At 48.0% G+C, this 27,289-nt stretch overlaps 10 protein-coding genes and 1 non-coding gene across 11 annotated transcripts in view; 8 read left to right on the plus strand and 3 right to left on the minus strand.

The window, feature by feature from the left end:
* Positions 1–583: 583 nt before the first annotated feature.
* Positions 584–3,059, plus strand: CNF03800 (ubiquitin specific protease, putative). Its single transcript, XM_571674.2, has 9 exons — positions 584–904; positions 958–1,120; positions 1,173–1,409; positions 1,465–1,712; positions 1,765–1,858; positions 1,907–1,990; positions 2,041–2,390; positions 2,445–2,706; positions 2,768–3,059. The coding sequence occupies exons 1-9, from the start codon at positions 677–679 to the stop codon at positions 2,899–2,901; spliced, it is 1,800 nt and encodes a 599-aa protein (XP_571674.1). The 5' UTR covers positions 584–676; the 3' UTR covers positions 2,902–3,059.
* CNF03810 (hypothetical protein) lies at positions 3,024–6,663 on the minus strand. The gene is made up of 7 exons (XM_024657443.1): positions 6,577–6,663; positions 6,243–6,518; positions 5,529–6,158; positions 5,365–5,476; positions 5,289–5,318; positions 4,448–5,238; positions 3,024–4,387 (listed from the first exon to the last, which is right to left on the minus strand). The coding sequence occupies exons 4-7, from the start codon at positions 5,459–5,461 to the stop codon at positions 3,446–3,448; spliced, it is 1,860 nt and encodes a 619-aa protein (XP_024513032.1). The 5' UTR covers positions 5,462–5,476; positions 5,529–6,158; positions 6,243–6,518; positions 6,577–6,663; the 3' UTR covers positions 3,024–3,445.
* A 240-nt stretch (positions 6,664–6,903) lies between these two features.
* CNF03820 (hypothetical protein) lies at positions 6,904–9,531 on the minus strand. Its single transcript, XM_024657444.1, has 6 exons — positions 9,447–9,531; positions 8,790–9,397; positions 7,725–8,739; positions 7,429–7,516; positions 7,042–7,375; positions 6,904–6,986 (listed from the first exon to the last, which is right to left on the minus strand). The coding sequence occupies exons 1-6, from the start codon at positions 9,466–9,468 to the stop codon at positions 6,963–6,965; spliced, it is 2,091 nt and encodes a 696-aa protein (XP_024513034.1). The 5' UTR covers positions 9,469–9,531; the 3' UTR covers positions 6,904–6,962.
* Positions 9,532–9,743: 212 nt separating this feature from the next.
* On the plus strand, positions 9,744–11,950 carry CNF03830 (epsilon DNA polymerase, putative). The gene is made up of 10 exons (XM_571676.2): positions 9,744–9,834; positions 9,887–9,958; positions 10,016–10,085; positions 10,140–10,201; positions 10,259–10,380; positions 10,429–10,510; positions 10,557–10,943; positions 10,992–11,507; positions 11,556–11,818; positions 11,870–11,950. The coding sequence occupies exons 1-10, from the start codon at positions 9,802–9,804 to the stop codon at positions 11,886–11,888; spliced, it is 1,626 nt and encodes a 541-aa protein (XP_571676.1). The 5' UTR covers positions 9,744–9,801; the 3' UTR covers positions 11,889–11,950.
* Positions 11,951–12,445: 495 nt separating this feature from the next.
* On the plus strand, positions 12,446–13,662 carry CNF03840 (40s ribosomal protein s15, putative). Its single transcript, XM_024657445.1, has 5 exons — positions 12,446–12,626; positions 12,775–12,897; positions 12,983–13,168; positions 13,221–13,345; positions 13,399–13,662. The coding sequence occupies exons 1-5, from the start codon at positions 12,624–12,626 to the stop codon at positions 13,412–13,414; spliced, it is 453 nt and encodes a 150-aa protein (XP_024513135.1). The 5' UTR covers positions 12,446–12,623; the 3' UTR covers positions 13,415–13,662.
* Positions 13,663–15,224: 1,562 nt separating this feature from the next.
* CNF03850 lies at positions 15,225–15,315 on the plus strand. The gene has a single exon. It is a non-coding gene; the product is annotated as a tRNA-Lys (tRNA).
* A 290-nt stretch (positions 15,316–15,605) lies between these two features.
* Positions 15,606–18,175, plus strand: CNF03860 (mitochondrion protein, putative). The gene is made up of 11 exons (XM_571650.1): positions 15,606–15,965; positions 16,019–16,038; positions 16,101–16,527; positions 16,586–16,626; positions 16,679–16,688; positions 16,747–16,944; positions 16,998–17,172; positions 17,231–17,376; positions 17,441–17,600; positions 17,649–17,898; positions 17,958–18,175. The coding sequence occupies exons 1-11, from the start codon at positions 15,694–15,696 to the stop codon at positions 18,068–18,070; spliced, it is 1,812 nt and encodes a 603-aa protein (XP_571650.1). The 5' UTR covers positions 15,606–15,693; the 3' UTR covers positions 18,071–18,175.
* CNF03870 (myosin heavy chain, putative) lies at positions 18,148–20,880 on the minus strand. The gene is made up of 4 exons (XM_571342.2): positions 20,784–20,880; positions 19,665–20,729; positions 19,075–19,608; positions 18,148–19,026 (listed from the first exon to the last, which is right to left on the minus strand). Exons 1-4 carry the CDS (start codon positions 20,841–20,843, stop codon positions 18,274–18,276), a joined length of 2,412 nt encoding a protein of 803 aa, XP_571342.1. The 5' UTR covers positions 20,844–20,880; the 3' UTR covers positions 18,148–18,273.
* Positions 20,881–21,093: 213 nt separating this feature from the next.
* Positions 21,094–23,195, plus strand: CNF03880 (import inner membrane translocase subunit tim44, mitochondrial precursor, putative). The gene is made up of 5 exons (XM_571344.2): positions 21,094–21,489; positions 21,539–21,897; positions 21,947–22,277; positions 22,327–22,626; positions 22,684–23,195. The coding sequence occupies exons 1-5, from the start codon at positions 21,148–21,150 to the stop codon at positions 22,714–22,716; spliced, it is 1,365 nt and encodes a 454-aa protein (XP_571344.1). The 5' UTR covers positions 21,094–21,147; the 3' UTR covers positions 22,717–23,195.
* A 249-nt stretch (positions 23,196–23,444) lies between these two features.
* CNF03890 (expressed protein) lies at positions 23,445–25,629 on the plus strand. The gene is made up of 2 exons (XM_571346.2): positions 23,445–24,579; positions 24,643–25,629. Exons 1-2 carry the CDS (start codon positions 23,597–23,599, stop codon positions 24,896–24,898), a joined length of 1,239 nt encoding a protein of 412 aa, XP_571346.1. The 5' UTR covers positions 23,445–23,596; the 3' UTR covers positions 24,899–25,629.
* Positions 25,630–26,056: 427 nt separating this feature from the next.
* The window catches only part of CNF03900 (aldehyde dehydrogenase (alddh), putative), a 2,129-nt gene continuing 896 nt past the window's right edge, over positions 26,057–27,289 (plus strand). The window contains exons 1-5 of the mRNA XM_571348.2: positions 26,057–26,287; positions 26,341–26,659; positions 26,713–26,945; positions 26,995–27,232; positions 27,282–27,289. The exon at positions 27,282–27,289 is cut by the window's right edge and continues 235 nt beyond it. Coding sequence (XP_571348.1) covers positions 26,163–26,287; positions 26,341–26,659; positions 26,713–26,945; positions 26,995–27,232; positions 27,282–27,289 — 923 coding nt within the window. The 5' untranslated portion in view covers positions 26,057–26,162. The remainder of the gene's footprint in view (positions 26,288–26,340; positions 26,660–26,712; positions 26,946–26,994; positions 27,233–27,281) is intronic.

The raw sequence follows: 27,289 nt of genomic DNA on the forward strand, positions 1-27,289 counted from the left end.
TTCTTGTGAATTGTGAAATGTGAAAGTCGGTGATTCTGACCTTAATTATAATTATTACAACACACGTTCACCACTGCTCCACCACCCTTCTTTCAGCAGCAGCGTCTTATAATACAGCAGTTGAATAACAGTCTGCGCTACTAGACGTTTCTCATCAGCCCTGTGTAGGCCAAGAAGGGTCCAATGATTACCAACCATATGTCTTCCAGCCAGCTAGTCTTTATGTTCTTCATTATTATTATTATTGTTAGGGTTTTTTTAGCCGATCAATGCGCAGCGGTGATCTCAGCGAATTACTTTGCGTTTTGGCTGACTTTATTTGCGACAAAGTCAACCATTTTGGCCGGAGCTTCAACCTAGTATCACTCGGAAGCTGGGGCTCTGCAGCATTCATTGGTTTCGGTCCGTATTTAGTGCGACCTGATTTGAAGTTTTATAAGTAACGACTCGAGGAAGTTGGCTTCGTTTGTGAGCCGGATAACGGACACAAAAAGTGATGACATCACCCAGCCGGTAGTTGTCGGTTGTTATTCTGTTGAAGGAATCGGAATGGGTTCTTCTTTTGCATAATCTCTAATTTCGAGCCTGCTGCTCATAACCTGGATCTGTGACTACCCTCAGTAACAGTCGCAGCTTGGTTATACATCGAGACGGCATATAAATCCCACCTGGCGCGATGGCGACCCCTCAATCCCGCATATTTGACAGGACTGACACATCTATATGCCCTCATTTGTCCGCTCTTCTCAGCATACCGAGCGCCTCTTCAAGAAACCCTGGCACATCAGGAGCCAAAGGGAACACTCTAGGGTTTCCACCGGGATCCAAAGGAGCTGAAATTGAGAAAAGGTTCGTGGACGTTGTTAAATGGGGAGCTTTACCGCAAGGTGTCAAGCGACGGAAGGTACGTTTGAGCTGGATATGTCTTTTGCCGGACATTGGCTTATAATTCCATAGACCATGTCTCCGGGGTGTCATACTTGCAAAACTCCTCTTTCCAGGCCATGGGCGTGCCTTACTTGCCCATACGTTGGCTGTATGCCGCTTGTGGGCAAAGGAGCTAATGAGAAGGATTGTATGAAGAGACATTGGAAGAGCAGCGGAAGGAAATGTGCTTTTGGTACGTCTCAACTATCCACCTGTAGCGTATCCTGCTGATAACATAATGGTAGCTGTTGATCCCTCTACTGGTACCATATTTTGTGAAGCTTGTGGGGATACAACATATCCTGATACTTTTGAATCACTTTTCCTTACTACTCGAATCCGCGTTGAAGAGTCAAACGATCATTCACGCGAACCAGGTTTGGTTGGTGGCAAGGGAAGGGGGAGAGGCGAGTGGAAATCGTGGAACCCGAACAATATTGCGGCGCTCAATGAGAGAGAGGTGGTGAGGACAAGTTGTCGTGGTGAGTCAAATTTCTCATCTTTTATGGGATCAGCTAAAAGCTTATGCGCGTCTAGGTCTACGGCCCCTTCTTAATTTATCTCAAACATGTTTCCTCTCGGCCGTCCTTCAAGCACTTGTTCATAATCCGCTTCTCAAAGCATACTTCCTCTCAGACAAACACAATCGACATGTGTGCACAAACGGTGGCAAAGGCCTTTTGGTCGGGAAGCCGTTCTTAGGTGTAGAGAACGGGCCAGGTGCAGTGGGAAGCGATAGAGAGAGGGGATGCATGTGCTGCGAGATGGATAAGGCTTTTGAAGAGGTAATGAGTGCTGTTCGTTTTCACACGAGGGAGACGCTGACTTCTGGCTCAGTTCTATAATGAGGACAAGTCGCCTTTTGGACCTATCACAATGCTCTACGCCATGTGGCACGCGAGCACAGAGCTCGAGGGTTACGGTCAGCAAGGTAAATTGTTTGGCTTTGCCAAGTGATACTACAGCTGACTCTACACAGATGCCCATTCTTTCTTTCTTGCTGCGCTGGACCAAATCCATGCTCATGCCAAGGGTCAGCTATCCAGCTGTAACTGCATTGCCCGTAAATATGCGTTATTTCGTACAGTTGATGATACTAACCCTCACCCAAAGATCAAACCTTTGCGGGCTCCCTCCAATCTTCCGTTATCTGCTCTAAATGCTCCAAGACCTCCAACACTGTCGATCCAATTCTTGACATCCAGCTCGACTTCCCACCTCCGTCTGTTCCTTCATCAGCATCCTCATCCTCCGACTCATCGGCTTTTGGCCCGTCCACCAATGGGCAAGCGGATCAACTAACATTAGCGGGCATGTTACGCAAGTTTTGTGCGCCAGAGCGTGTTGGAGATCCTGGAGGGAACGGATACGAGTGTTCTGGATGTGGGGGCGGCGTGGGCGTAGTGGCCATGAGAAAATTGGGAGTGAAAAAGCTTGCTCCAGTGTTGTCATTCCAACTCAAGGTATGATTCTCTTTCTGGGTTACATATACGCCAATACTAAAATATGGCCAATAGCGTTTTGCCCATTCATCCGCCACTACGTCCGTCAAGATCGAATCCCATGTCCGGTTCCCATCCACCCTCGATATGCGTCCTTACGTAGACTCTTCCTCATCTTCTAAAAGTGGCAATGACAGAAAGGAGAAAGAATTACCAGACTCGCTGTACATATACGATCTGTTCGCAGTTGTCACTCATGAGGGCAAGCTGGACAATGGGCATTATTGGGCGGATGTGAGGGACGGCGAGGAGTGGTGGCATTGTGATGATGATAAGGGTGAGTCTAAAATGGGCACCAAGTCGTTGATAGTCGTTGCTGATGTTTCTGCGAATGTCAGTCACTCCTACATCTCTCTCTGCTGTATTGGCGCAGAGAGCGTACATGCTTTTTTACGTCAAACGATCCATAGCCTATGCCCAGCCAATGTCGAGGTTGTTGGCTGGCGGCAGCACTGGTACCAACGGTGCTTAACAGCCTTGGCGTCTGCATACACCTAGAATCTACATAACAATCTTTTCACTCTCATTTATTATCCCGACTGACTCAATTTTCTGTTGGTACCATATCTCAACTGTTGACTTTCTTCAAAAACGTATCATAAGACATGCATGTTGGATTTTTTTTCTCAAAGCACCTGTAGCAGGTACAGACGAAGTGATAGAAAAGGAAAAACAAGTATGAGCGTGTATAATTAATAAGATCCAAGGCGCCAGTACCTAGACTTGACATGAACATAAAAGCTATCAGACACAACCACTTCTTTTGCCTATCAATAACATCATGCCAAAACCTGTCAATCGGATTGAAGCTACAGCATTACTGCACTTTTATTAAAGTGTCTATTTTTGCAAAGGCGAGAAAAAAAGGACCGACAACTCAGCGCAGATATACAAAATCCCACAATAAACAAAAGCTGAAGATGTGGAAGAAGGATCACAGGCATGACTTGACACAGATCGTTTTTGAAAAGTACACATGACTCTTTTCGTGAAGCTGAGAAAAAGGCAGAGCAAGGTCAACGCCAGATGGAATTGCCACTCGAAAATTCGTAAGTAGTTGACACCTTCGGCCCCACCATACTAGGCAAGCTCGAATGGGCCGGTAACCCCATCATGCCCACACTGCCCATACTTCCCGACTTGACTAGGCCGGCTTTTCTCATTCCAGTAGCTTCGAAACCGATCTCATCGCCAGTCCCGCTATTACTTGACTGGATGTCGAGCCCTGTTTTAGAGCTTGATGAGCCAGAGGCGGAGTCTAGGTAATTGTTCTCCCATCCAACCTCGATTGGGGTGACCAGACTTTCGCCCAATCCATCGTCAAAGGCCGAGAACATGGATAACCTCGATCCACCACTGACAGATTCAGTTGAAGATGACGACGAAGTGTACAATGTCAAGTTACTTGGTTGGGAAACCAGTCTTCTTTGTTTCTCCTGAGCTGAGAGCGGGCCAATATTGAATGATGTGATGGATGAAGCAGAGTCAGAGGAAAGGGACGTGGGTTTGCAGGGAGGGAATAGGTAGCCTTGATATTCCTCACCAGGTGAAGGAGCGAATTTGGATGGAAGGGGGTCGAAACGAGGACGTGATGACGGCACACCGAGGTTTTGAGTGTTGGCGAAAGGAGGGCCAGATGACACATCTGACAGGCGCCTGAATCCCAAGTCCAAATCGTTAAATTGCAGCTCGTCTTCTGCCACCCTACTCAGCTGCGAATGTGGAACTGACATTCTCCTATCACTAGCCTTGATGACATAAGGGCACCCCGAGATGATCGCAGGATGGTAGATCTGGGTCTGACTAGACCTGCAAGTGACGGGATAGCGGGAGACGGATGAACGATGTGGAGAAATAGGGGAGAGTATATCAGAAGGTGTTGGAGGAGATTGGGGGGCGAGGCCACGTATGATGAGTGACTGTCGAGTAAGCTTGAGCTCTTCAATGCCATGAGCAAACTGTGTAAATCCGGAACCAGTCAACAAGCATGCGAGTTGCGGGAGACGAACGTTACTTGCCTGGCAGCTAGATCCATATCTGCAGCGTCCGGTAGCCTCCCAAGCCGCGCATATTTCAGTCTTCCAAGCATCCATTGCTTCCCTGTCTCTCGGCTGTGTGTGTGTCTGTGTCTGGATCAGGCTATAAGGCGGCGACAAAATCGACTCGCCGGATAACAGTCTGAGAGTGCGTCCCATCGCTTGGTTGTTTTCCACAGTGCGATGAGCATTAAAGTCGCTGCTGCAGGTTGAGTTGAGTTGAGACTGAGTAAATCTGGGAGGGGTTTCTTCGACCTGAGCAACGACCGACGCAGTGACAGCCGCGGCGGCTGGCAGCCTCACATTGTTGACATTCTCAAATTTGCTCCAGAGACTCTCCGGAATCCCATTTCCTTGCCCCATGCTTTCGTAAGAAAAGAGCAAATAGACTGAATTAGACAGATCTCTGAAGCCAGCGTCGTAAAGGATATCTCCGAGAGCGCTCTTTACATCCTCCTTGACGATATCCTGCAGCAGCTTGTTATAGCCTGATCCTTTGACAGTCTCTGGATTGACCCCAGGAGAGGCGTATGCGGTAATCGGATGCGGGTAATTGGAGTTGTACGGTTTGGGCAACGGAATATCTTCGTCGGTGAACGGCAACGGATCGAGAGAGAATGGACGAGTACCAGGCCGACCGTAGATAGTAGGCGGAGGTGGGCGGGCAAGGATAGAAGCTGTATAAGCGGCGGTTGCCACGCGAGAAAGGTCCGGAAGAGGGTTGGACGCCCTGGAGGAGGTTGGGGCCGGGGTGGGCGGTCTTGAAGGGTTGGCTGGGTAAAGTCAGTCGCGGGTCAACTACGTACGCTAGCGCATAACTCACACTCTGCGCTCTTGTCTTCTCTCCGGCCATCTATTACGGCGTCAGCACTGCGCTCCTGCTAGCACGAGATACGCACCGGCAGCTGGCTCAGCCGCCTGGCTTGTCTGGATAAGCGGCGGACGAGGCCGGGTGCCGGCGCTGGGGTGGTGTCGTGTGCGAGTACGAGCGGACATGATGAGACGAATGAGCTGTGGCAAGATGTTCAGGATGTAACTGGTGGTTTGAAGGGGCTAGACTCACTCCAAGACCGAAAATGCACACCTAGGAAGGACGTCTATTCAGAAATGAGACAACGCTGCGGAGGAGGAAGGCGAGATCTTCTTATATGCACTGATTCTGCCCTTCCTCTCACGGCCTAGTCCATCAGTTACCGCACCACAAAACGTGTTAATGTTCCCGAAAGGAGGGGCCCAATCTCCCCATCAATTAATACCCTGGCACTAATAAGCCTTATCGTGACTACCGGAAAGGATGTTGAACCTGGCTACTACGCTGCTAGAGCTTCGGACGCTGGATGAGCTTTGACCTGCTTGGGGCGCGGCCATTTCATCCTGGCTCGTCTAGGCCAGTCTTGCTCCGGTATAAAAGCTGAGTCTTTCTTGATGTTGATGACCGAGGAATGATCTTCACGTTCGATGGGACTTGCGGCTAGCTAGATAGCTTCACACCATCGTCAGAAAAGTCATGGTCAATCAGCATCATAAGGTAGACATCAGCCATCAGCGAGGTTACGCCCTTTCGTCTGTGGCCCTCTCCGCGCTCTTGGTCAGCTCATGTCACCAGATACAACTATTGTTGTCTTTGGCCTTACCAGCGCTGTTCAGAGAAGATCCGTTGGCTTACGATGATCTGCAACACCCCACTCCTCTCCTACGCGTTTCGGTGACCATGTACGAGACAGAGACAGGTCCCTCATCAGCGTTTTCCTTTTCTTCCAGCTTCCACAGGACTCACCCAAAAAAATAACAAATTTCGAACACACACAGACAAGCGTCCATCGTCTCACGAAATCGCCGTTCATATCGGGCTTACCATCCACACAGGGGCGTATCTCCGCCCAATGATGTCGACCTCCGAACATCGTTCGCTCATTTCTCGGCCCTTGGTTCCGGCTTACCGACTGCCATTCCTTTCCCCATGTTTCATTATCAACCTTATGATGCTAAGATGCCTCTCAGTTCTTTTTCAACTGCCGTTTCCAACTCAATACCTAGGTACGATACCGATTTTCTGATATGAACTTTTTTCATTAGTTTCTGCCCCTTGCGTTGGCGAATTGATGTCTCACCGGTTACGGCTTTTGAACCAACGAGGCTGTGATTCCAAAGAAGAGGAGCTTGACAGGTGACTGATGGCCCCGCGTCTGAAAGTGAGCGTAAAGCGAAGACCTGTATCTCAACGTTTTAACTTTTGAGCCCATCATTTCTTGACCACGCGTCCAGCTGATCCATACACCGGGCACTGAATTGCCACACGTATCTCCCTGGCACTTGATCCCTGCTATTGTTGTCTTTGTTGAGATCCATATGTCCTTGTTGAGATCCATATACGTTTGTTAGTCGCGAATACGCGCCGTGCCCCAGGCCCTTCAGCGACATTAGATCAAAAAATAAATCAGAAAACTACAATATGCATTCCCAATTCCATCCTATCGCTTCGCGTCAAAGAAGAAAACTAGTGATCTGATAACCATCGGTACTGTATCGCCGCGTCAGCTAAATGTCACATTACATCGCAGAAAAACAAAACTCACTTCAAACCTGAAATCACTCTTTCTTCTCTGACACCAACTGTTCTCCCAATCGAAATAGTAATATCCTCCTTGCTCATAATCACTTGTTATGGCTTGCGGGTTGTGCGCTCGCTGGAACCAAGTCAAATATTGCTTGTGGAATCTCCAACTTTGCTTTTTCAGTTCCCTCGCGGCGAGCCATTGTTCGTATGTCCCAGTCATGTAGTAGAAGATGTAGAATAACTGGTCAAGTTCGAGACGAGAATAGATAGATTTGTCTTCGAGTATAGGAAGCCGAGACTGAGGATAGTATGATGGGGTCTTGATGGGGTTTTGAGGGTGGTAATAGCGAGGACTGGTTGAAGAATGTCAGCAAGTACGTCGAGAACAATCAAGTGATGGGCTTACGGCTCAGCGTCCATTTGTTGCGGAGCGTTCGCAAAACTATCTTCCAAAGCGGCATGTAACTCGTTCGTGTCGTCTGAGCGTCGCTTGGCTACAGCCACATTAGCAAACTATTCACAAACACAGACTGGATCTCCCCCTCTCACCCTCCCTTGCCCTCCTTTCCCAATCCATCTTCGTGCTGCCCGGATGAGGGCCAGGGCATTTTCTTCTCCCTTTGCCTTTACCCTTCCCCCATCCAGGGGGGTAATGAAATACACAACCCCATCCGCACCCACATACAAAACATTCATACTCACAAATCTCTTTAGCAACTTCAAAGCTTTGCATCAAGTTACCCATGACTCCAGCTTGACCTTGAACTTCTTGAGCAGCCTGCAACTGGGCTTGGATTTGAGCAGCAGAGAGCTGGCTTTGGGCCTGTGCTTGAGCTTGTGCCTGGACGAGTGCTTGGGCTTGAGCCTGAGCCTGAGCCTGGGCCTGGGCCTGGGCTTGTTCAGCGGCAACTTGAGCTTGAACAGCAGCACGAGAAGACTCGGCAGAAGACGAAGACGGTGGCGCAGGATAGCCTGGAGGAGGGACAGCGCTTCCAGGTGCTTGACTGGGAGTAGCCATGTCAGCTGCTCCCGTGCTAGTGCTTGGCGCATGGGATTGAAGGCCCGGTGTCCCAGGGGACGAGGTTTGGGGGGTAGCGGCCTGGGAAGGTGAACGTGAAAGTCCGGGAGGTGGTGGTGGGAAGGACGTAGAGGTAGGGGCGGCAGCAATTTCATCCGGAGAAGCAACGATGTCGTCCCTAGAACCTTCTGAGGTTGCGGAGGGAGTTGTTTGAGATGGCGCAGAAGCAGAAACGGTACCCCCAACGGCGGCGGCCGCAGCGGCAGCATACTTGATGGGAGGAAGGGGAGCAGGTTTGGAAGGGGTAGGTTGACTGCTTGAAGACCTTTCTTCCCGCTCTTTTTCGTCCCGTTCGCGCTCCTTACGCTCCTTGTCTTCCTTCTCTTTGTCCTTCTTGTCTTTCTTGTCCTTATCCAAGGTCGTCTTTCTTGAGGGCGTCTTCTTCACCACCACAGGACTGGGAGGGATTTCCTCCTCCTTTTCTCGAGATTCAGATTTAGACAACCTGTGAGGGGTGGCTTTCTTGTCTTCTTTTTCCTTGGCAGGGGTTTTTGGTGCCTGCGTGGGGACGACGGGCTCGGGTTCGGGTTCAAGCTCATCGGTTGCGGACGGATGTTCGTGGAGATAGTCGTGGAAGTCTTCCTCATCTTGAAGATTGAGTTCGTCGTAGATACCGTTGTCAAAGTCAAAGTCTTCTTCCTGTGATAAAGCGGTCGGCGAGAGCTAGGGGAGATGAAGATATGACATACCATGTTGGCTTCAACGAAGTATTTGACATCTTCTTGGATGTCCTCAACATCTCCAACTGTTAGTTGTCCGTTTTCCAACATTCTCTGGACAACCTCCAGCCTTCCAATATGCCATTCTCTTCTCTCATTTAACTCTTCAAGCTCATCCAGCCTCTCGCCGGCCTGCTTCTTCTTCTTGCCTACCTGGAGAGCTTCGACTTCCGCCTCCGTCTGCTCGATTTGTCTTGATAATTCGTCGGTAGTTGACCCGATCCAATCAATCATATCTCGCTTGGCCTTCTCCGCAGGATCCAGCTTAGACTGAGCGATCAACCCTTCCTTGGAGAAAGCCTTCATCTTGGTTTCTTTTTCAAGTGCCTTGAATCTTTCCATCTGGGTTTCGATCAACCGCCTGTTCTCAAGCAACGCCGTCTTGTCTTTGATGTCGCCGTTACCGAGCCAAGCTTTGATCTGATCTCGCATACGCTGCAGCTTTTTGATTTGGGTCTTGAGATCATTTTCAAGCTTGTCCTTCTGCGTTGTGTTGGTGGCATAGTTGAGTTTGTCAAAGGTAGCTTCAAACACCTCCACACCCGTGGCGACCGATTTGAGGGTGCGGTCGATTTCCGCTGACTGGTATTCAGCATGCTGGTCCATTGTATCGGTCAGTTTACTCACCTTGCAGCTTTCTTAACGCCATAGTCTGTCGCTGCTTGTGCTGTGTACCGAAGAAAAAAAACAAGCAAAAGATCTCTTTGCTGATGGCAACGGCCCGGCTGATCGACCATCCAACAGAAACAGAAGGGCGGACAAGCTATTACTAGGCACGTGAGATACTGCACAAGAAACGCGTGCCTATGAAGATAAGCTAAGGCAAAAGTTATGTAAACACCCACGTAAGGCCTCCACCCTCGCGGATCGACGCGTTTATGGGACACAAGTGATCGATCAAAATGCTGGACGCGCTCTTTAAAATAGAAATCCGGCCAGTCTGCAGCTCACAGGAGATAAAAAGCAGGCATAGCAGAGCGAGATGGTGAATCAAATGCGTTCAGCGATCGTTAAGGTAAGATTTTTCTCTATCCTCTTCGGAGAAAGGACTGATTTTGCATGATTAGGTCTTTTCGACCAAGCACTCCTTGACATTGCCTGCTCCAGCCCTACATTATATCGAAGAAGTTCTTATAGAGGTTGGTAGATTCGAGACCTTTTAGCCGGCCTATGGATCCAGCTAATGGCTCGGTCAGAATGAAATTCCCGAGGACGAATGGATGGTTGGTCTCGAATTTTGGGCGAAAGAGTATTTGAAAGCTGAAGGTACGTTCGTTTGCTGCAGAATACAGCATTACATACTCACGTATTTCATTTTAGATTCATCATCATTGGTGTCATTGCAAGCTTTAAAAAAGGCCTACGAAAATCTTCAGCTTGGCGTGAGCTCTATACTGCCTGTACCATCGTAAAATCGCAGAAAGCTGATATGCCCACAGACAACAGAAGACACACAAGTAGCAGACCCTTCTGAAGTGAATGTTGAATCACACTTCTCTGTCGTGGACTCTTTTGATATGCCTGCCATGAGATATGATCCTGTACGGTCAGGTTTTGTTCAGTGAGTCACATGATTCCAAGTTTAAAACCAAGACTGATCAAGATGTAGATCCAAGGCTCAACCGTCTGTCGCTGGTCAGGCCAGTTCAAGATCGGCTTTCCTTCGTGAACGTTGGGCCATTATCAAAGAGGTCAGTTTTTCTGTGTTCATCCTCAAGCTGTCCTTACGTTGTGCAGATCATCCTTCGTAACGAAAATTTCACACCCCCTGCTATCGGTGGTCACGATCGTGCCAACTATCTCAAATTGACGTCAATCCGCAACCTCTTAGGCCGTGCTGGTCAGCTTTTTCTGTTATTCGGAATGCTCGCGCGTAATGAAGAGGGCAAGTTGTGCCTTGAAGATGGAGAAAGTCGAGTTGTTCTGGATATGGAAGATGCTGTTCCCGGTGAGGGGCTGTTCACTGAGGGGTGTATGGTCTTGATAGAAGGAGAGTACACAGTGGAGGAAACGGTTCGCGTGTTGGCTATGGGACACCCTCCGAGTGAAAGAAGAAATATCGCGAGGTCCTTACATGGGCACGTGGACTTCTTGGGAGGTGGTGCTGTATCTCTGAAAGAAGAGGTGCGGTAATTTGCGCTGCATTTTGGAAAAAGAACTAACTTGAAGTAGCAAAAGTACAACCCCACAGTGCTTGCCAACACTCAGATATCTTTTGTTATTCTGTCTGATGTCTGGCTCGATCATCCGAGAACTATGCCTGCCCTGCGCCAGATGTTTGAAGGATATGCCAACACTGCCGAGTACCGACCGATGGTGTTTGTACTTTGCGGTAACTTCTGTCAAGGCGGATGGGAGGGCCAGGAAGGGCTCAAAAGATATAGCCGAGGGTTTAATTCTCTTGCAGAGCTTCTTCAATCCATTCCCCTGCTTCATTCCTCACATTTTGTCTTTGTTCCCGGCCCTTCAGACCCTTGGTCCAGCACTACCCTTCCTCGTCCCTCTCTTCCTTCAGCATTCACCACGCGTTTATCAAACCGTATACCGAACGCAAGATTTGTCAGCAACCCATGTCGGCTGAAGTACTTTGGAATGGAGATTGTGATCTGTAGAGAGGATTTGATGGGGAAGATGATGCGAAACTTAGTTGTGGTCAAAGAGGGTGAGGAGATGAACATGAAGCGATATGTGAGTATTCATAACGTCCTTGTCTAGTCATTACTAATATACAGATAGCTCGTTCAAACTATTTTGGACCAAGCACATCTCTCGCCTCTTCCTATTTCTGTCCGCCCCACTCTCTGGGAATACGATCACGCTTTGCGCCTGTACCCCATGCCTTCTGCCGTGGTCTTGGCAGATAAGTACGAACGATATGAGCTCACTTACGAAGGGTGCCACGTTTTTAACCCGGGAAAGTTTGTTGGCGGAATCGGAGAAGATGGGTGGGAGTTTGAATGGAGTATGTATTATCCCGCTACAGGCAGAAGTGAGCGAAGGTGAGTGTTATTGTCTAGTAGCTTTTAACCCCGAAACTGAATGTGCAACAGTGTCTTGACCATGGAATAATTGTTTCAACGTTGATTTGGGCCGCTGTTGTACTATAAGATCGTCATGCATTATAACATATTTAATAGATCTAGGAATTATGTCGAGTATCACAAATGATTACTGACTTTCGAGCACAATCAGCAACCATTATCCAAGCACAGAAAGCGCCTGGCATATCAACCCGCCAGAGGATCACTCTTACCCCGCTCCGTTTCTCCCCGTCCCGTAAAAGATATCGGGGGGAAAGAGCACCGCTATACGGTGCATCGAGGTTGATTTTAGAGACTCAAACGAAAAGTTTTGCATCATTTCTTTGTCCGCCGCCAAGCAAGTGCCAGCTTAGATAACGGGGGGATCAATTAGGTTCATTACCGCCTCCATCAAAAAAAAATTGTATTTATTATTTATTTTAGCATGCGGAATCAGAACGGAATTAAAATAAAACGCCGACAAACTCCGGATGCCAGAGCAAAATTGGCGAAATTCCTTCCGCGTTTGGGCTCTCCTAGTCGCCCCACCAATTCGAGGTTTCGTTGTCTCTTCTTTTGGTTCTTTTCTCTTTCTCTTTACGCATCAAGAATCGTATGTCTAATCCCATATACATATACCTCAGGGTGTTTTGCTGACCATAGGTTCTTCTTCTTTAACGCTCATCTCCCCTTCGATATCGGTGCAATCGACATTTATAACGTGTTTTGGTTGGACTATTGTGACTTGTGTGATTGATTACTGGGTACCGTTGGACAATAGAAAATGGTGAGTTTGGTTCAGAGGTGATTTCACGGGGAAATAAAACAAAGCAGAGGGAGTATTAGCGAGAGAGATGAAGAAGCAATGGGGGACAACGAATGGCAAAGAAAAGGCTGTGGGAATTTTGGATAGACGCTGACTACCTCCTCGCCAGGCTGAGTTCACTTCTCAAGAGGAAGCCGCTGCCAAGAAGGCCTCCAGGTCTTTCAAGAAGTACCAGTACAGGGGTGTCGAGCTTGAGAACCTCCTCGACCTTTCCAACGAGGAGTTCATCAACGTGGGTGATCTCTATCCATTGGAATGAGGAGTGGCGCTGATGTCGAATTTGTCGCTTTTCACCATTTGGCATTTCAAATTTACAGCTCGTCCACGCCCGTGCCCGAAGGAGGTTCCAGCGAGGTCTTAAGCGACGACCCATGGGTCTCATCAAGAAGCTCCGAAAGGCTAAGACTGAGGCCGGCCCCAACGAGAAGCCCGCTATGGTCAAGACCCACCTCCGAGACATGATCATCGTCCCCGAGATGATTGGTTCCGTTGTTGGTGTCTACGTGAGTGACCTCGCAAGCACACGAATGGAACGAAGTCTGATTTTCTGCTCAGAACGGCAAGACCTTCACCACCGTCGAGGTTAAGCCTGAGATGACTGGCCACTACCTCGGTGAATTCTCCATCACTTACAAGCCTGTCGGTCACTCTCGAGGTGCCAACATGAAGGACTCTCGATTGTACGTTGCATTTAATGGCACGGTTTCATACGTCCGGGCTTATGTTTTCACAGCGTTCCCCTCAAGTAAGGATGCGGTTAGAAGTTCTGGGTGTATATGTAGGGCTAGCTGGGTTTTGTATCGAGGATGCAGATACGATCCCTTTCTCATCCCAGATGGCAGGGGTCAAAAACGTCAAATTTTCCAAAAAGAGCCGGGAGTTGAGCATGAGAGAAAACGTCTGGAAAGGATACTGATTATCTGTTAACCACTTGACCTTGGGCTAGCCGCACTTCGTGACGAATTCGCTGCACAATTGCATAATCAGTGTTAAGGTTCACATGGATGGCGTCTTGTCAGAGACTGCTAATTTCAGTTACTTGAACTGCGTGTCAGTCATCAACCTGCTGCATTATCTACATCTGTCGGAGTCGTCGGCCAGAAAGGGGCATATGTTCAAGTTCATGGATGCTGACTGCGGTATCACTTTTGCTAATCAATACATGCGTAGGCTGGGACTGGCCCATGACATTCTAGGTATTCATAGGTAATACTATAGACCGACAGAGACGATTATGGCCGTTGACATACCGCGCTGCAACTTGCTGCATATATATAGTCAAGTTGTGTGAACGTTTTGAGAGCTTCATTTCCCACTAGTTCGTGTTCTGTCTGCTTCAGTAGCGCGCCTGTTAAAGAAACGTACCAAGGCCAGGGGAAGAATTAGTACGCGAGAGTCATTGAAAGTCCTCCAGGGACCGATGCCAGTCATTTCCACGACGTCTGCTAGAGGAAAGATCCGTCTTTGTTTCTGAATGAAGGAAATCGTGAATGTTAGAGTCAATCCTTTCCTCACGTACCGATATTTTACTGGACTATAATGATTATGTGGATAAGTTATGTAGGGTGAAGTATTGCTTTGCCCATTCATCTACAACAGCGTTGATACACAACTGTCCTGGCTATTCGAACAGTGTGGCAATCTTCAGCGATAACAGATACCGCACCTGCTTGTACTTCAAGTAGTAGAATTAGATGTGATGATAGCTTTGGCATAATTGTTAGCCATGTTGTCACAATTGTTGGTACTCCATCATATACTACATCAGGAGCCCAGTTATGGAATGGAGCAGCTGAAATCTTAAATAGAAAACCAATATAACAAAAATAATTAGACCAATAGCACATAGATTATTTCATTTGAGCTTCTACCGCCTCTTCCCCGCATTTAATCACATGTGGAGTTGGATTATCCGATTCAGCATCATCGGACCCCAAAACAGTAGGCAGAGTTACCTTTGTCGAGAGCCACGGCCGGGTAAAGAGTGTGGGAGCATTTATTGTATACAGAGCGAGCTAATGTGAGGATGTCGATGAATGAGATAAGCAGCAAGCCGTTGCTACTACGCTACCAGCCCCTCTTGAATACTTATCTTAAATTTTAGAGGTGAATGATGGCGAAAAGCCACCAACAGCCCTTATATCCTCTTTAGGTAACTGCTGATATGAGTTGAGGCACTTGCAAGATATGTTTTTTGATTCAAAGTTGTGTGGATGTCGGGTGTGACGAGGTTACCAAAGCTACAAGTTCATTAGTAAAAGAAACGGATTACGATGTCAGTGTTTTTGCTTGGCTGTGGTTGTGGTCGTACTGAAGCATATATAGCTTTGATAAAGCTAAGAAACGGTGAGATACTGGGCAACAGCGACGGTTTGCGGCAAGAAGAAGAAAGTGCAGAACAATCTGCAATATCCGTACGCCGTACGCTACCGTGTGTATGAGGAGGATGATGTTGACACAATAAAAACAGGTAGAGGCGAGCATGGCAGTAATACTCGTACTGTTTTTGTTAGACACAACTGGGAACATAATATGGTTTTATGTATGACGGACATCAAAGCCTTCGTAGCTGAGTTGGTTACAGCGTCCGACTTTTAAGCTTTCACAAGCTTATATCGGGCGATCACGGGTTCGAGCCCCGTCGAAGGCTAAGATACAACATTTCTTTTTGTCTTTTTTGCGTCTCCCCATACTGTGCTGCGCGTTTATCTATATTTGTAACTGTTCTTACTGCAAAGTTTACCTAGCGGTTTTAGCATGAATATGGGCCATTTTTTATTCCTTCTCCGAGTGCGCACCCTCGTATAAAGAAACACCCTCATACAAGGAACTTCTGAACCGAATGAGATGCCGCCTGGTTAATAAGGCAGAACGCTGACGTCAAGATTCCGAGAATCGTCAACATGCCGCCGGTCGAAGTCGATCTTTGCCTTCTCTGAAGATATTTCGCCCATCTGCCAGTCGACGGATACATCTCCCAATTCCTCAAGGGCTCACAGTCGAGCAATCAAAAAACAAGGAGGTGTGCATGATGTTACCTCGACTGCCACGCCGAACTGTATCTGCAGGAAGCTTGGCCATTGTCGAAGGAAAGGGATTGTTTTCTTTTAGACCCGGAGCCAAGTTGCCTCGGGTATTTTCTACTTCGATACGCCAAGTACCCAGACAGGAGAAATCAAAATTTACCATATGGGCCAGGAGATTGGCTATTTTAGGCGCTGGAGGAGGTGTGGTTTATATCTACGACAAGGAGGTAAACGCAAGTGCTCTGACCAGGAGTTTGAGGACTGGCTATATCGGGTTCGTGCTTTCTTGTCTTGTCTTTTGGGGACTCCGCTGACACTGAGCCACAGTATTTTGTGTACATTAGATTGTCAGTATAGCCAATAAGGGTTCTCGCATGCTTGCTTGGCTTTTTAAACTGACTGGTCATAGATAAAATCAATTTTGCCCCATCCAAAGCAGATGAGATAGAAGCACTTCATACACGGGTGGCTAATCGTTTAAGATGGGTCATTGATATTAACCAAGGGCTTTATCTGAAACTTGGTCAAGCACTTGGATTGCAGGCTGCCCTTCTTCCCAAACCTTATCGAGAAGCCTTCGGTCATGTTTTCGATCGAGCGCCCGCAGTGTCGTATGACGAGGTCGTAGGAGTATTCATAAAAGATCTGGGTGTCAAACCCGAAGATATCTTTCAAGAATTCTCTAGGGATCCCTTCGCGTCAGCATCAGTGGCTCAAGTTCATAAAGCAATACTGAAACCCGGGGTGGGAGATGAGAGACCAGGAAAGATAGTGGCGGTTAAGGTGCAGAAGCCAGCTATCGAGAAGCAGATGGAATGGGATCTGTTTAGTTACAGGTAAGTTATCGCCTGGGAGGAAACAGCTTTGTACATGCTGAAGGTCCTAAATGTCTAGATCGCTCATGTGGTTGTCTGAGAAGCTGTTTGATATGCCCAGTAAGTCCTTGAACTCCTTAATCTTACACATGAGCTAATATATCACAAATAGTGTATTTCGTGTAAGTGCTTCTGCAAACTGCTACCTGTGTAATTGTTCCCATGCTAACATTTGCCTAGGGCTAAATACGTCTCCAATCAGATGCGTTTTGAAACTTCCTTTATCCACGAAGCTTCCAATGCTAGGCGATGCGCCGAGTTTCTGGAACGTACTACAGAGCTCAGGGGCGATGTATACGTTCCTCGAGTATACGGGAAAGATGAGGGCTGCCAGGAAAGTGATCGTGTGATGATTATGGAGTGGATCGACGGATGTCGGTATGTCCGTTTTCCACCTTGGTTCGGGGAGCGACTGACGCTAGGTAATGTAGTTTGAACGATAAGGAACAGCTTGAAAACTGGGGCCTCAATCTTCGCGAAGTAATGGATTTAGCCATATCGACAATGTCGGCTATGACTTTTTCGTGGGGATTCGTCCATTGTGACCCCCATCCAGGGAACATCCTGGTGCGACCTCATCCTACCAAAAAAGGGAAACCGCAAATAGTAAGTAGTTCTTGATTTTTCAATCGAAGTTTGTAACATTGACTGGAAATCCGACCAGGTCCTTATAGACCATGGACTATACATCGAGCTCCCCCAGCAGTTCCGCGAAGATTACTGCAGATTATGGAGGTCCCTTTTCGTCATTGATATCCCTACAATAGAAAGCATCGCGAAAAAATGGGGTATCGCTCTCGATCCCAACTTGTAAGATCACCACTAAAGGACCGCTTAGAGTTAAAAAAGACTGAGCTAACTCTTTTGTCTGCAGGTTCGCTTCAGCTATTCTTCTTCGACCTTTTCAAGTGCGCAAAGACAAGTCAAGACCCAAAAATGATCCGAAACCCACGGAGGAGGACAAGTATCAACAACAGTTAGAACTGAAGCGAAGACTGAAAACAATGTTAGAGAATGAGCGATTGATACCGAGAGTCAGTTTATTACAGTAATAGTTGAATCACTCTGACGGCCGTCCACAGGAGTTAATCTTCTTATCCCGCTGCCAGAGAATGATGCAGGCCAACAACCAGATACTCGGCTCCCCTTCCTCGCGAATCAATCTCACCGCTAAATGGGCATCCATAGGCTATACTCGTTCTCTCACCAACTCTCGTTCGTTGCATAATGTCGGTTTGACAATGTGGTTGCGCGATAGATGGGATACGTTTGTCTTTAGGTTTACTTTGAGTATCGTGAATATTGCGTTCTGGTTGACAACCTTGAGGCAGAGTGAGCACCAGTCTTTTGCTGAGATGTGCGATATTAGCCAGCTAATGTCTTGTCTACAGAACTTATCCCGCGAGAAAAAGGAAGCTGGGAAGATAGAATACAGGCGCAGTTCGAGGCAATGGCAAAGGAAGAGTTTGGAATAGAAATTGACGATCAAGTCTTCTTGGGCTAAGCACCTCTCACCACCTCAATAACTAGAAAAGAGCAAACTATTAATTCTAAGGGCAGGACCATGTTGTTGTCAAATATGTATATGATGTATGCATGGATGAATCTATACCTATACCTCCATCCCTTTTTCTTCCACTCATGAATCCAAGTAATGTTCATTCTTTGTTTACGCATTATTTTAACATTTTCGATATGCGAAAACGTTTAGAGTGTGATGAGATGTCCATCACATGCGGGACAGCAGAACATGATCTCGTCTCCGAATTGTTTTCTCACACCAACGATCCGACTGTCCATACTTTCTCGCCTTCCTTCATCTCCCATATTAACTTCTTCTTTGATCTCGCCCATCGTTCTCGAACCTCTCAGCGGCGAAGCACCTTTAAGGCTCATGCTAGGTTCCATTCTCGCTTTCAGAGCATTGAGAGATACTTGACGTTTATGTCGTACTGAGTGAGGGAGGATGGCGTCTACAGGATTTAACCTCGGCTTAAGAGCAATGGTGGGCGATTGGGGAGCTGATGGCTCTTGATCAGGCGGCGAGAAGAAGTATCCCTTGGCCCCATTACCACTACCACTCCCGCTCGTGGACCTGTACGTCCCAGATCGGCCAGAAAGATTCATTATCTGTCTCTCCAATTCATGCAATCGCATTTCGCGCTTGTACAATCCGTCTTCCAAGCTACGGATGACAGCTGTGAGGTTACTCACTTCCAGCGCATGGGCTGCTTCAGCGGTGCTCAATAAGTCGGGGTTTTCCTGCGGAGGGCTAAGGGCAGAGGTGGACGCTAAGGGGGAAGCGGGGAGAGGGATGGCAGCAGCTTGTGCGGCAAGTAGGGATGATTGGAGGGAGAAGATCTGTTCTTGAGCTTTGGAGAGCTGGGAGGAGAGAGAAGTGATTTGCTCTGCTCTGGAAGAGTTTTCTTCTGCAAGTGATGACATTTGGTCGTGAAGGTCCTATAAACAGTCAGCACCTACTAATCCATGATACCCGTTTCGACACACCGTAGCTTCAGCATCTTTCACTTCTAGATCCTTCTCCATCTCTGCCTTAGTGTTTTCCCACCCTCTACCCTTCATCTCCCACCCTTCGACCTCGCTAGCCAACACTGCCTTCTCTTCCATTGCTTGCACGACCTTTTCCCGCACCTCCTCAAGCTGCTTAAACAATTCTTCGTTATCATTCTGCAAAGCTGCCTTCCGCTTCTCGGCGGTGTCTGCGCGTTTCGTGGCGTTATTTAATTTGGATTTGATGGATTCAAGCTCGGATTGCAAAGAGGTATGTGCGTCTTGGAGAGACTTAAATGTGGTGTTTGTAGAGGAATGCGTATCTTGAAGTAAAGAATGTTTAGAATATAGTCGTGAATGTTCGTCTTTAAGGGTAGAGTGGTCGCTACTGAGCTGATCATGGACAGATCGGAGAGTGGCGTGGGCGGCTTGAAGATCCGCAAGGGTCGACTCTGTAAGGGCTGATGAAGACCGGAGGGAGTCAAGATCAGCGGCTAGATTGGACAGGTTGTTTGAAAGTTCGTTATGATTCTGTCATTGACAGATCAGCCTATGGGTGGAATTGCGAATGTTAAAAATGAACATACCTGCCGTAATCTTCTGATCTCCGCTTCAAGACCACCTTCCCTTTCTCTTGACCTTTCAATAGCTTTTTCCAGTTTTCCCACTCTTTCTTTCTCAGCATCTCGTTGCGCCACAAGTTCCGACTCCAACCGTTCCTTTTCTTCCTGCAGATATTTCTTCGCCTTCTTTACCTCGTCCAAGTCGTTTTCAGTGCTCTTCACTTGCCTTTCCAGACCCTCAATCCTAGCCGCCTTCTCCTGCACCTCGTTCAATTGGAATTCCAATGATCGTTTCTCCCCCTCCAGGTTCTTGATTAACTCTCGCCCTTGTTCCAAGAGTTTCGTGTCTCCCTGGGCCGTTTCAAGCTCAGAGCGAAGGGAGGATAGCTGGGATTGGAGTTCTGAACGTTCGTTGAGGAGAAGGGATACAGTTTCTTGAAGATTAGCCAAGGAGTCGTTGGAGGTTTCCTCTGTGTGCTTGACAGTCCCTTGTGCTTGGGGTTGAGGTTTAGGTTCAATGCTTGAAGCTTCGGGTGCTGGTTTCACGCCTTCAGACGTCTCAGTCTCCTTGGTCTCATTCTGCGAGCTCCCAGCGGGAGTTTGTTCCACCTGAGCAACGTCCTCGGTCGCTTTCTCAGATCCCGCATCCTCCTGGACTTTGGCTTCTGCTTCCGCCTCTGCTGCTTTAGCAGCTTCTTGTTTTTCTTTCTTAGCAGCCTTCTTCTTGCTCTTCTTGGACTCCTTAGGCGGTTCCGGCGCAGACCTTTCTTCTTCTACTGGTGCCGGTTTGTCGGGCGTTTCTTGGTTTGGTACAGCAGCTTCCTCGAGACGAGCTTCAAGTTGCGGCTTTTCTTTTATATCCGCCTCCTGCGGTGTTTCTTCCTCTATTACTTCAGTTTCCACTTTTACATCGACTGGTTTAACTCCTTGGTCTTTAGCGTCAGCGTTCTTGGATTTCTCACTCTCTGGCTGCGCATCATCCAAGCTTGTCCTTGCTGATGGGAAAGTAGGAGTATCTACTGATGCAGGTGTCTGAAATTCCGACGCTGTACCAGCCTCTACTGCTTTCTTCTTCTTTCTCTGAGCGAGCTGCGGCGTGTGTGAGCTGTAGCGCAAACCGTTGTTGTGAGTAGTACTACGTACCAGCTTCCTCGCTCTCTCTGCCTGTTTTGCCCTTTCTTCTTTGGCCTTGTCTTCTGCCATTGCTCTTTTATGGAGAAAGTTGTGATTGATATCCGTGTATCGAGCAGAAGAATCGACGAGACTGGTAAATAGTACAACTGAAATCGCCTTAGTCGCACAGGACACATCACAGGGGGCGGGCCTTTGAATCCGGACAGGAGAGCAAATGTCCGCTTTGGCCACGAGTTCAACCGGACATGGTGGACAGGCAATCGCCGACAGAGTCCGATGGAATTGATTGCACGAAAAGTCGTATGGGAGGCAAATTGTCGTATACTAATAAAAACATTATATTCCCACATCTTCGTATAAAAAAAGCATCAAAATGCACTCCCGACCAGTCTTCCTTCGTGCTCTTCGACTCCGACAACAGCCACTCCCCGCCCGCCGATTCCTCCCTCCCCAGTCGCTCCGTCCCCTCTCATCTACAGCCCGTCTCTTGGACGAGTCGAAAAAGTCTGAACAACAATCACAAAAGAAAAAGTCAACCAACGATGAGCCTATCACCCCTCGATCTCCGTGGGCCGTTTTCACCCAGGTCTTAAAGGAGGAGATTGAGAAGAACAAGGGGTGGCAGGACAATGTCAAGCAGTTGCAAGGTGATGTTGACAAGTTCGCCGATAGTGCTGCTATGAAGAGGGCCAAGGATGTGTATGAGAAGACTAGGGTGAGCTGGTTGAATGAATAATTTACACGCAATTTCTGATTTTTTCTAGCTCACCAACTTGATCAAAAACAATCCTCGAATCCAATCTGCAGTCGGTGATCTTCAAAAGGCTGGTATCTCCGTGCACGACGCTGTCCAGCACGCTCTCGCCGATTCCGAAGTTCTCAAGGCCATCTCTGCCGCTACCAACCGTTTCGTTTCTGCCGCCTCTAGCGCTACTGCGCCCATTAGAGACACAAAGGCGTACAAGTTGATGGCTGAGAGTCTCGAAGAGGCCTTTGAAGATGAGAGTGGTGTTGGGAGTAGATATGGTGGTTACGAGGAGAAGGAGGCTAGGAGAAAGAAGAGGGAGATGAGGGCTAAGAAAGCTGGAAGAGCTGCCATCAAAAGGGTCGAGGAAAATCCTGAGTGAGTTGAGTGCTTCCGATATAACGGCGTCAGCTAATCCCACTTGTAGAGCTGGTGAGGCTCTTGTTCTCTCCGACAAGCCCGAGTCCGTCTCTCGTCTTGCGTTTATCAAGGAATCCCCCACCTATCAACGTATGATGGAGAATTACTATGAGTCTGACTCTCCCTTCGTTTCTGCCATCCGAACCATCGGTACCAAGGTCGGCTCTTTGTTCGAAGAGAACGAGACCGCTCAAGTCATCCGTGCCATGAAGGCTTTAGACCCCAATTTTAGGATGGACAGGTGGACTGGGGAGTTGAGAGAGTACATTGTACCTGAAGTTGTCGATGCCTATCTGAGTGCAGACAGGGAAAGCTTGAAGGCTTGGTGTGGTGAAGCTGTCAGTCAAAAATTCTCCGCTGATAAACAACCAGACTGACACTCTATAGACCTTTAACGTCCTTTGGGCGACCATGGGCCAATTCATTAAACAAGGCCTTGTTTCCGACTCGAAGATCCTCGACATCAAGCATGTTGACATTGCTCACGGCAAAATGCTTGAGAACAACATCCCAGTGTTCGTCATTACCTTTGCCACCCAAGAACAACTCCTCTTCCGATCAGCCAAGACCGGAAAGGTTGTTGTTGGATCAGAGGATGATGTTGAGCAGTGCAGGTACGCGATGGTGATTACGAGGTTGGAGTCAGAGTTGGAGAATGAGTTGACTGGCGGCTGGAAGGTTGTTGAGGTGAGTTCTCTTTCTCTCTCTTCTGATCACTGCTGTGCATATGCTGATGGAACATAGATGGCCAGGAGGGGTGCCAGAGGTGGACTGTAGACGACTTCAGGATAATTGCATGCATAGCAACACCATTCGATTCAAGAGCCTTTCCCATGAATTGTCCGCTGAACATACTGCGATCAGGACACACTATGACGAACATGGTCGTTTGGAAAGGATGAAACTAATAGTATGGAACTTTTTCAATCAATTGACGCTTTGACCTTTCATCAACTGTGAGGCGATGAGTAACTTTCATAGGTTGGAAGCGGTTGACGGGAGATGAGGATATTTCTTGCACCCTTTTTATCTATTTGCATCGTATTAAATGCGTGCTTATCTCTTACAGTTGCAGAAATGGCGACAAGAGTCCATTTGCTAACAGCAAGCGGACGACTCCTACGCTTAATCATTAAACGTGCACAACGCCGTAATAGAGCTGCTCTTTACGTTGCGCCACCGTTATTCCGCCCCATAATAGTACACAAGAGCTCGAGACGGACATTCATTCAGATTGTTTCAGTACTGGATTACATGGTAAGATGAGACGTAGAATGAATGTGATGAAAGGTTCCATAGTAGCAAGAATTAGATACTCACACTCACTTTCGTTACGTATAGAAATCAGATGTGCATTGCATTGCATCAAACGAAAGTCCGTGCCCGCGAGGAGTGAACGGAGTTAGATCTCACCGGAGAAATTGCTGGAGAAATCAAGGGCGCGTCGGCGGTGAGCAGGGCATGATGAAAAAAACGAACAACAACCAATCCCACTGGAAGTCGTAAATTCATTCGTCTTTTACCTAGTAATTTTCGTTTCACTCATACAGAGCCTCGGCGCCAAAAGCATCAGCACGCTCCCTAATCATATATCCGAACTATCCCACCTATATACCCTCGTTGACCCACATCGACACATACCCCTCCTTCTCGCGAAATGTCCTGCCCTTGTGTCAGTCCGACAAACCCCTTGCCGTCTGGCGATATCGTCACTCTCTCCCCGTTCCCGCCTGAAGTTACTGAACTCATTCTCCATTACCTTGCGAGGAGATGTTGTAATTCGCACTTCACCACTATCCTTCGTTTATCACGCAAGGTGTACGAAACCCACGTGTACCAGTTGTACGAAGAAATTACTCTTCACGATGGAAACGTTGAGGCCGTATTTGCGGGCATGGCAGATGCTCATGATAATCAGGAACCAGCATCTCTTGGGGGAGGCATAAAACAGTACACGTTTTCCAAAGAATGGAACGATGAGGATCGCTTTACTGTGTTTCCATGGTTTACAGGGACGATGAATCAAGCCACGGGAAAGATTTCGTTCTTCAAGTGTCATCCCGGCGCTCAGAAAATTATGCTATTGAAACAGTGCAACTACCTTCGGATACAGACTGCCAATGCCCTCCTCAGGATGTTAGAGGCAGTAGATAGTTTCTCCCAAGAGGCTGACACTTTTGGCACCCATACCATACCGGCGGGTCCCTTTGAGTTCATCTCTCGTCCTGAACCCAAGCTCTTTCAAGAAATGGCAGGCGTTTCACTCGGAGAAGAGCTCATACGAAACCTCCTGGAGGAGCCTGCACAATGGCTTCCACCATTGATGGCGCTCGAAGATGCGTGGCAATCTTGCGGCAGCCTTTGTCTATATATTCCAAACGACTTACCTGACTCAGTCGCCAATGAACCTTTCCATTCTACCTATGATCTGGTAGAGGCATTGCGTCCTTTCCACCTCGTAATGCACAATGCCAGTATTTGGAATACGGTATACGCATACCCTGTTCACAACATGACGTTTGATCTTGTCCCCGCGTCCGAAGAAAATGGGATAGACGACTCGAAGAACAGAGAAGCGGAGATCGAATCCATCGTGGAATGGTGCAAAGTGTTGTCAAGGGTTACGGATACTGAAGAAGAGTGCGTATTCAGAATAACAATAAACACAATCAATCATACAGGCGAACTGATGAAACTCTTAAGGCTATATCCTACTAAATTAACTTTTGCAAACTTTGGCACAATTAGATCCGGTGAGACAGGGGAAGTCCGCCCTTTGTACGCGGAGAATGGGAAGCTTTTCCGCCAAACCCCAGCCTATCAACACTACATCAAGAAGATTGCTGAGGAGTTGCAATCCAATGAGGAGTTTGCAAAATGGATCAGTGTGATGGTTTCCCCGCCATTACTCGCTGGGCCATACTCGTGCGAGGTCTGCGCTCGAGGTAGGCACTTGTAGCTGGTGCTTAATGTCAAGGTCGATATACGCGATGCTTTTAGCGGTCAATGGGAGGCCGTACTGTTGCTGTTAACATCCAGCTTTAGAAACACGAGTGCTGTCGAGATCCTTGTTGATTCGCAATGGTTATTGTCAATGCTTGAGGATGCATTGTCATCTTTAGCACATGATGAAGAAAGGAGAAGAACGGCAGGAAATATGTCATATGATTCGATTCCTTTAGAACCATGAAGACTCAAATCCCAGCTACGAGTCCGGAACCACTCTTGACGCCAATGCACCTAGTACAAGTACTATGCAGCACCATACGTATAACCCGCGCGCTCTTTCTTCTTTCCTCAGTAGCAGTCTCCTTCATAGATTTAGATTTAGATTTGGACTCGTCATCGGGGCCCGGTGGTGGGGGTTTCAGTACTCTGTACTTGGGGGAAGGGGAAGAATAGCTCAGAAGTCCTCATATCTTTCCATTCTCATCGCCTTCAAGAAGGATCGTTGCAATGATTTCATCGGTCTCGCATTCGTGGTTGACCACGTTTCCGGCTATTCATGTAATGGTACTACCGCCCAGAAGGTGGAGACATGCATGACAAAAATGCACTTTCTGGCTCTATATGACATGATGTATCCGGAGGGACGTGGTAATTGTAAATGGCGTCTTAGCGGAGTTTAGCGTATTATGGGAAACTTGATGACAAAGCGCCCGCTGGCCCACATATCAGACACGCTGTCGGCTGGCTGGTGGTAGATAACGCGCCTATGAACGATGGCAAGTGCCGATCAGATTCGGCATTAAGGAGCAGCAGTCGGAAAACATGTTTCAATACATCCACAGTCAATTAAACTGGCCTACGTATTATGATGGGCGAATATTTGGCGGTGGAGGCATAGTGTAATTAAAGATCCCCAGCAATATGGGCCAGCACTAAAAGTGGCGGAGTTGGGGATGCCGGTTGAGCGACGAGATGGAACATACCTCCTTCGGGATATTAGATTAGCCGAAAGAAGGTGGAGGTGGAGGTTACGATACAGATTTTGTATGGGGCTCAGGGTCTTCACACGGCCTTTCCCAATTCCCGGGCCGACAATGCATCTCAAATGACCAATGCGTAATCTACCAGGTTACCGGCAAACCTCATTAAAACCGAACTGCCTTCCCCCTGCACGAATTAGTATATATAGCCTAGATCGACACATCCCCATCTCCTCCCTAACCATATCTGTCTGTGCTATTTATCACATCCCCGCACGCAAGTTAATTATCAAGATGGCTCCCACATTCACACATGAATTCAACCACGCCGGCTACAAGGGCAAGGTCGAGGTCCCTACCGGTATCTTTATCAACGGCGAATGGGCCTCTTCCGTCGACAAGAATGCCAAGACCATTGAGTGAGCTTGCGTCTTTTGCCCATTGCAGTCCATAACATCTAATGTCCTCCCAGCGTCTACAACCCCACTACAGGCGAGGTCCTTACCAAAATTCCCGAGGCTTTGGAGGCCGACGTTAACAAGGCCGTCGAGGTCGCCCACAATGCTTTCAACAACTCTTGGGGTCTCAGCGTCCCCGGTTTCAAGCGAGGAGAGTACCTCATTAAGATTGCCGAGTTGATGGAGAGGGACCTTGATATCCTTGCTTCTCTTGAAGCTCTCGACAACGGCAAAACTTTCGGCGCTGCTAAGGGCTTCGACGTTATCGAATCTGCCAGAACATTTAGGTACTACGGTGGATGGGCGGACAAGATCCACGGCAAGGTTATTGAGGTGAGACAGATTTTGATACTTTACTGCAGAGTCTCTGACCAACTTTCTCCCAGACCTCTTCTTCTAAGCTCACATACACCCTCCATGAACCTGTCGGTGTCTGCGGTCAAATTATCCCCTGGAACTTCCCTCTTCTCATGTTCTCATGGAAGATCGCTCCCGCTCTTGCTGCTGGTAACACTGTCGTTATCAAGCCTTCAGAGCTTACTCCTTTGACCGCCATGTACATGACTAAGCTCTTCAATGAGGCTGGTCTCCCCAAAGGTGTCATTAACGTTGTCGTTGGGTAAGTAGACTCCTCAGTTGATTCGTTTCCCATTCTGACTCCTTGCTAGTTACGGCCAGACCGTCGGTAATGCCCTTGCTGGTCACCCTGCCATTGACAAGGTCGCTTTCACTGGTTCCACCGCCGTCGGCCGAAAGGTTATGGAGGAGGCTTCCAAGTCCAACATCAAGAAGGTGACCCTTGAGCTCGGTGGAAAGAGCGCCAACATCGTCTTCGAGGACGCCGACTTCGAGGAAGCTGTCAAATATTCCGCTCAGGGTATCTTTTTCAACCACGGTCAGACCTGTGTGAGTAGCTTTTGCTTTGAACAGTGAATTTCATGCTGACCAATCATAGTGTGCCGG

The sequence above is a fragment of the Cryptococcus neoformans genome (genome assembly GCF_000091045.1).
Source record: "Cryptococcus neoformans var. neoformans JEC21 chromosome 6 sequence".
Taxonomy (NCBI): domain Eukaryota; kingdom Fungi; phylum Basidiomycota; class Tremellomycetes; order Tremellales; family Cryptococcaceae; genus Cryptococcus; species Cryptococcus deneoformans.

What these genes read in the sequence shown, in the direction of transcription:
- CNF03800 (XM_571674.2), top strand. Translation starts at nt 677, where the DNA reads ATGGCGACCCCTCAATCCCGCATATTTGACAGGACTGACACATCTATA. An exon ending in AAGGTGTCAAGCGACGGAAG is followed by an intron (nt 905 to 957) that starts GTACGTTTGAGC and finishes ATAATTCCATAG; the next exon opens with ACCATGTCTCCGGGGTGTCA. An exon ending in CGAGGGTTACGGTCAGCAAG is followed by an intron (nt 1,859 to 1,906) that starts GTAAATTGTTTG and finishes GACTCTACACAG; the next exon opens with ATGCCCATTCTTTCTTTCTT.
- CNF03810 (XM_024657443.1), bottom strand. Translation starts at nt 5,461, where the DNA reads ATGTCCGCTCGTACTCGCACACGACACCACCCCAGCGCCGGCACCCGG. An exon ending in AGAAGACAAGAGCGCAGAGT is followed by an intron (nt 5,239 to 5,288) that starts GTGAGTTATGCG and finishes GACTTTACCCAG; the next exon opens with CCAACCCTTCAAGACCGCCC. An exon ending in GATATGGATCTAGCTGCCAG is followed by an intron (nt 4,388 to 4,447) that starts GCAAGTAACGTT and finishes GGATTTACACAG; the next exon opens with TTTGCTCATGGCATTGAAGA.
- CNF03820 (XM_024657444.1), bottom strand. Translation starts at nt 9,468, where the DNA reads ATGGCGTTAAGAAAGCTGCAAG. An exon ending in GGCGTTAAGAAAGCTGCAAG is followed by an intron (nt 9,398 to 9,446) that starts GTGAGTAAACTG and finishes AATACCAGTCAG; the next exon opens with CGGAAATCGACCGCACCCTC. An exon ending in TGAAGTTGCTAAAGAGATTT is followed by an intron (nt 7,517 to 7,724) that starts GTGAGTATGAAT and finishes ATGTGGCTGTAG; the next exon opens with CCAAGCGACGCTCAGACGAC.
- CNF03830 (XM_571676.2), top strand. Translation starts at nt 9,802, where the DNA reads ATGGTGAATCAAATGCGTTCAGCGATCGTTAAG. An exon ending in AGAGTATTTGAAAGCTGAAG is followed by an intron (nt 10,086 to 10,139) that starts GTACGTTCGTTT and finishes ATTTCATTTTAG; the next exon opens with ATTCATCATCATTGGTGTCA. An exon ending in CTGTATCTCTGAAAGAAGAG is followed by an intron (nt 10,944 to 10,991) that starts GTGCGGTAATTT and finishes AACTTGAAGTAG; the next exon opens with CAAAAGTACAACCCCACAGT.
- CNF03840 (XM_024657445.1), top strand. An exon ending in CCAACGAGGAGTTCATCAAC is followed by an intron (nt 12,898 to 12,982) that starts GTGGGTGATCTC and finishes TCAAATTTACAG; the next exon opens with CTCGTCCACGCCCGTGCCCG. An exon ending in GTTCCGTTGTTGGTGTCTAC is followed by an intron (nt 13,169 to 13,220) that starts GTGAGTGACCTC and finishes TTTTCTGCTCAG; the next exon opens with AACGGCAAGACCTTCACCAC.
- CNF03860 (XM_571650.1), top strand. Translation starts at nt 15,694, where the DNA reads ATGATGTTACCTCGACTGCCACGCCGAACTGTATCTGCAGGAAGCTTG. An exon ending in TGGGATCTGTTTAGTTACAG is followed by an intron (nt 16,528 to 16,585) that starts GTAAGTTATCGC and finishes CTAAATGTCTAG; the next exon opens with ATCGCTCATGTGGTTGTCTG. An exon ending in ATGAGCGATTGATACCGAGA is followed by an intron (nt 17,601 to 17,648) that starts GTCAGTTTATTA and finishes GGCCGTCCACAG; the next exon opens with GAGTTAATCTTCTTATCCCG.
- CNF03870 (XM_571342.2), bottom strand. Translation starts at nt 20,843, where the DNA reads ATGGCAGAAGACAAGGCCAAAGAAGAAAGGGCAAAACAGGCAGAGAGA. An exon ending in CAGAGAGAGCGAGGAAGCTG is followed by an intron (nt 20,730 to 20,783) that starts GTACGTAGTACT and finishes CACACGCCGCAG; the next exon opens with CTCGCTCAGAGAAAGAAGAA. An exon ending in TGAAAGATGCTGAAGCTACG is followed by an intron (nt 19,027 to 19,074) that starts GTGTGTCGAAAC and finishes GACTGTTTATAG; the next exon opens with GACCTTCACGACCAAATGTC.
- CNF03880 (XM_571344.2), top strand. Translation starts at nt 21,148, where the DNA reads ATGCACTCCCGACCAGTCTTCCTTCGTGCTCTTCGACTCCGACAACAG. An exon ending in ATGTGTATGAGAAGACTAGG is followed by an intron (nt 21,490 to 21,538) that starts GTGAGCTGGTTG and finishes GATTTTTTCTAG; the next exon opens with CTCACCAACTTGATCAAAAA. An exon ending in GCGGCTGGAAGGTTGTTGAG is followed by an intron (nt 22,627 to 22,683) that starts GTGAGTTCTCTT and finishes GATGGAACATAG; the next exon opens with ATGGCCAGGAGGGGTGCCAG.
- CNF03890 (XM_571346.2), top strand. Translation starts at nt 23,597, where the DNA reads ATGTCCTGCCCTTGTGTCAGTCCGACAAACCCCTTGCCGTCTGGCGAT. An exon ending in GTTACGGATACTGAAGAAGA is followed by an intron (nt 24,580 to 24,642) that starts GTGCGTATTCAG and finishes GAAACTCTTAAG; the next exon opens with GCTATATCCTACTAAATTAA.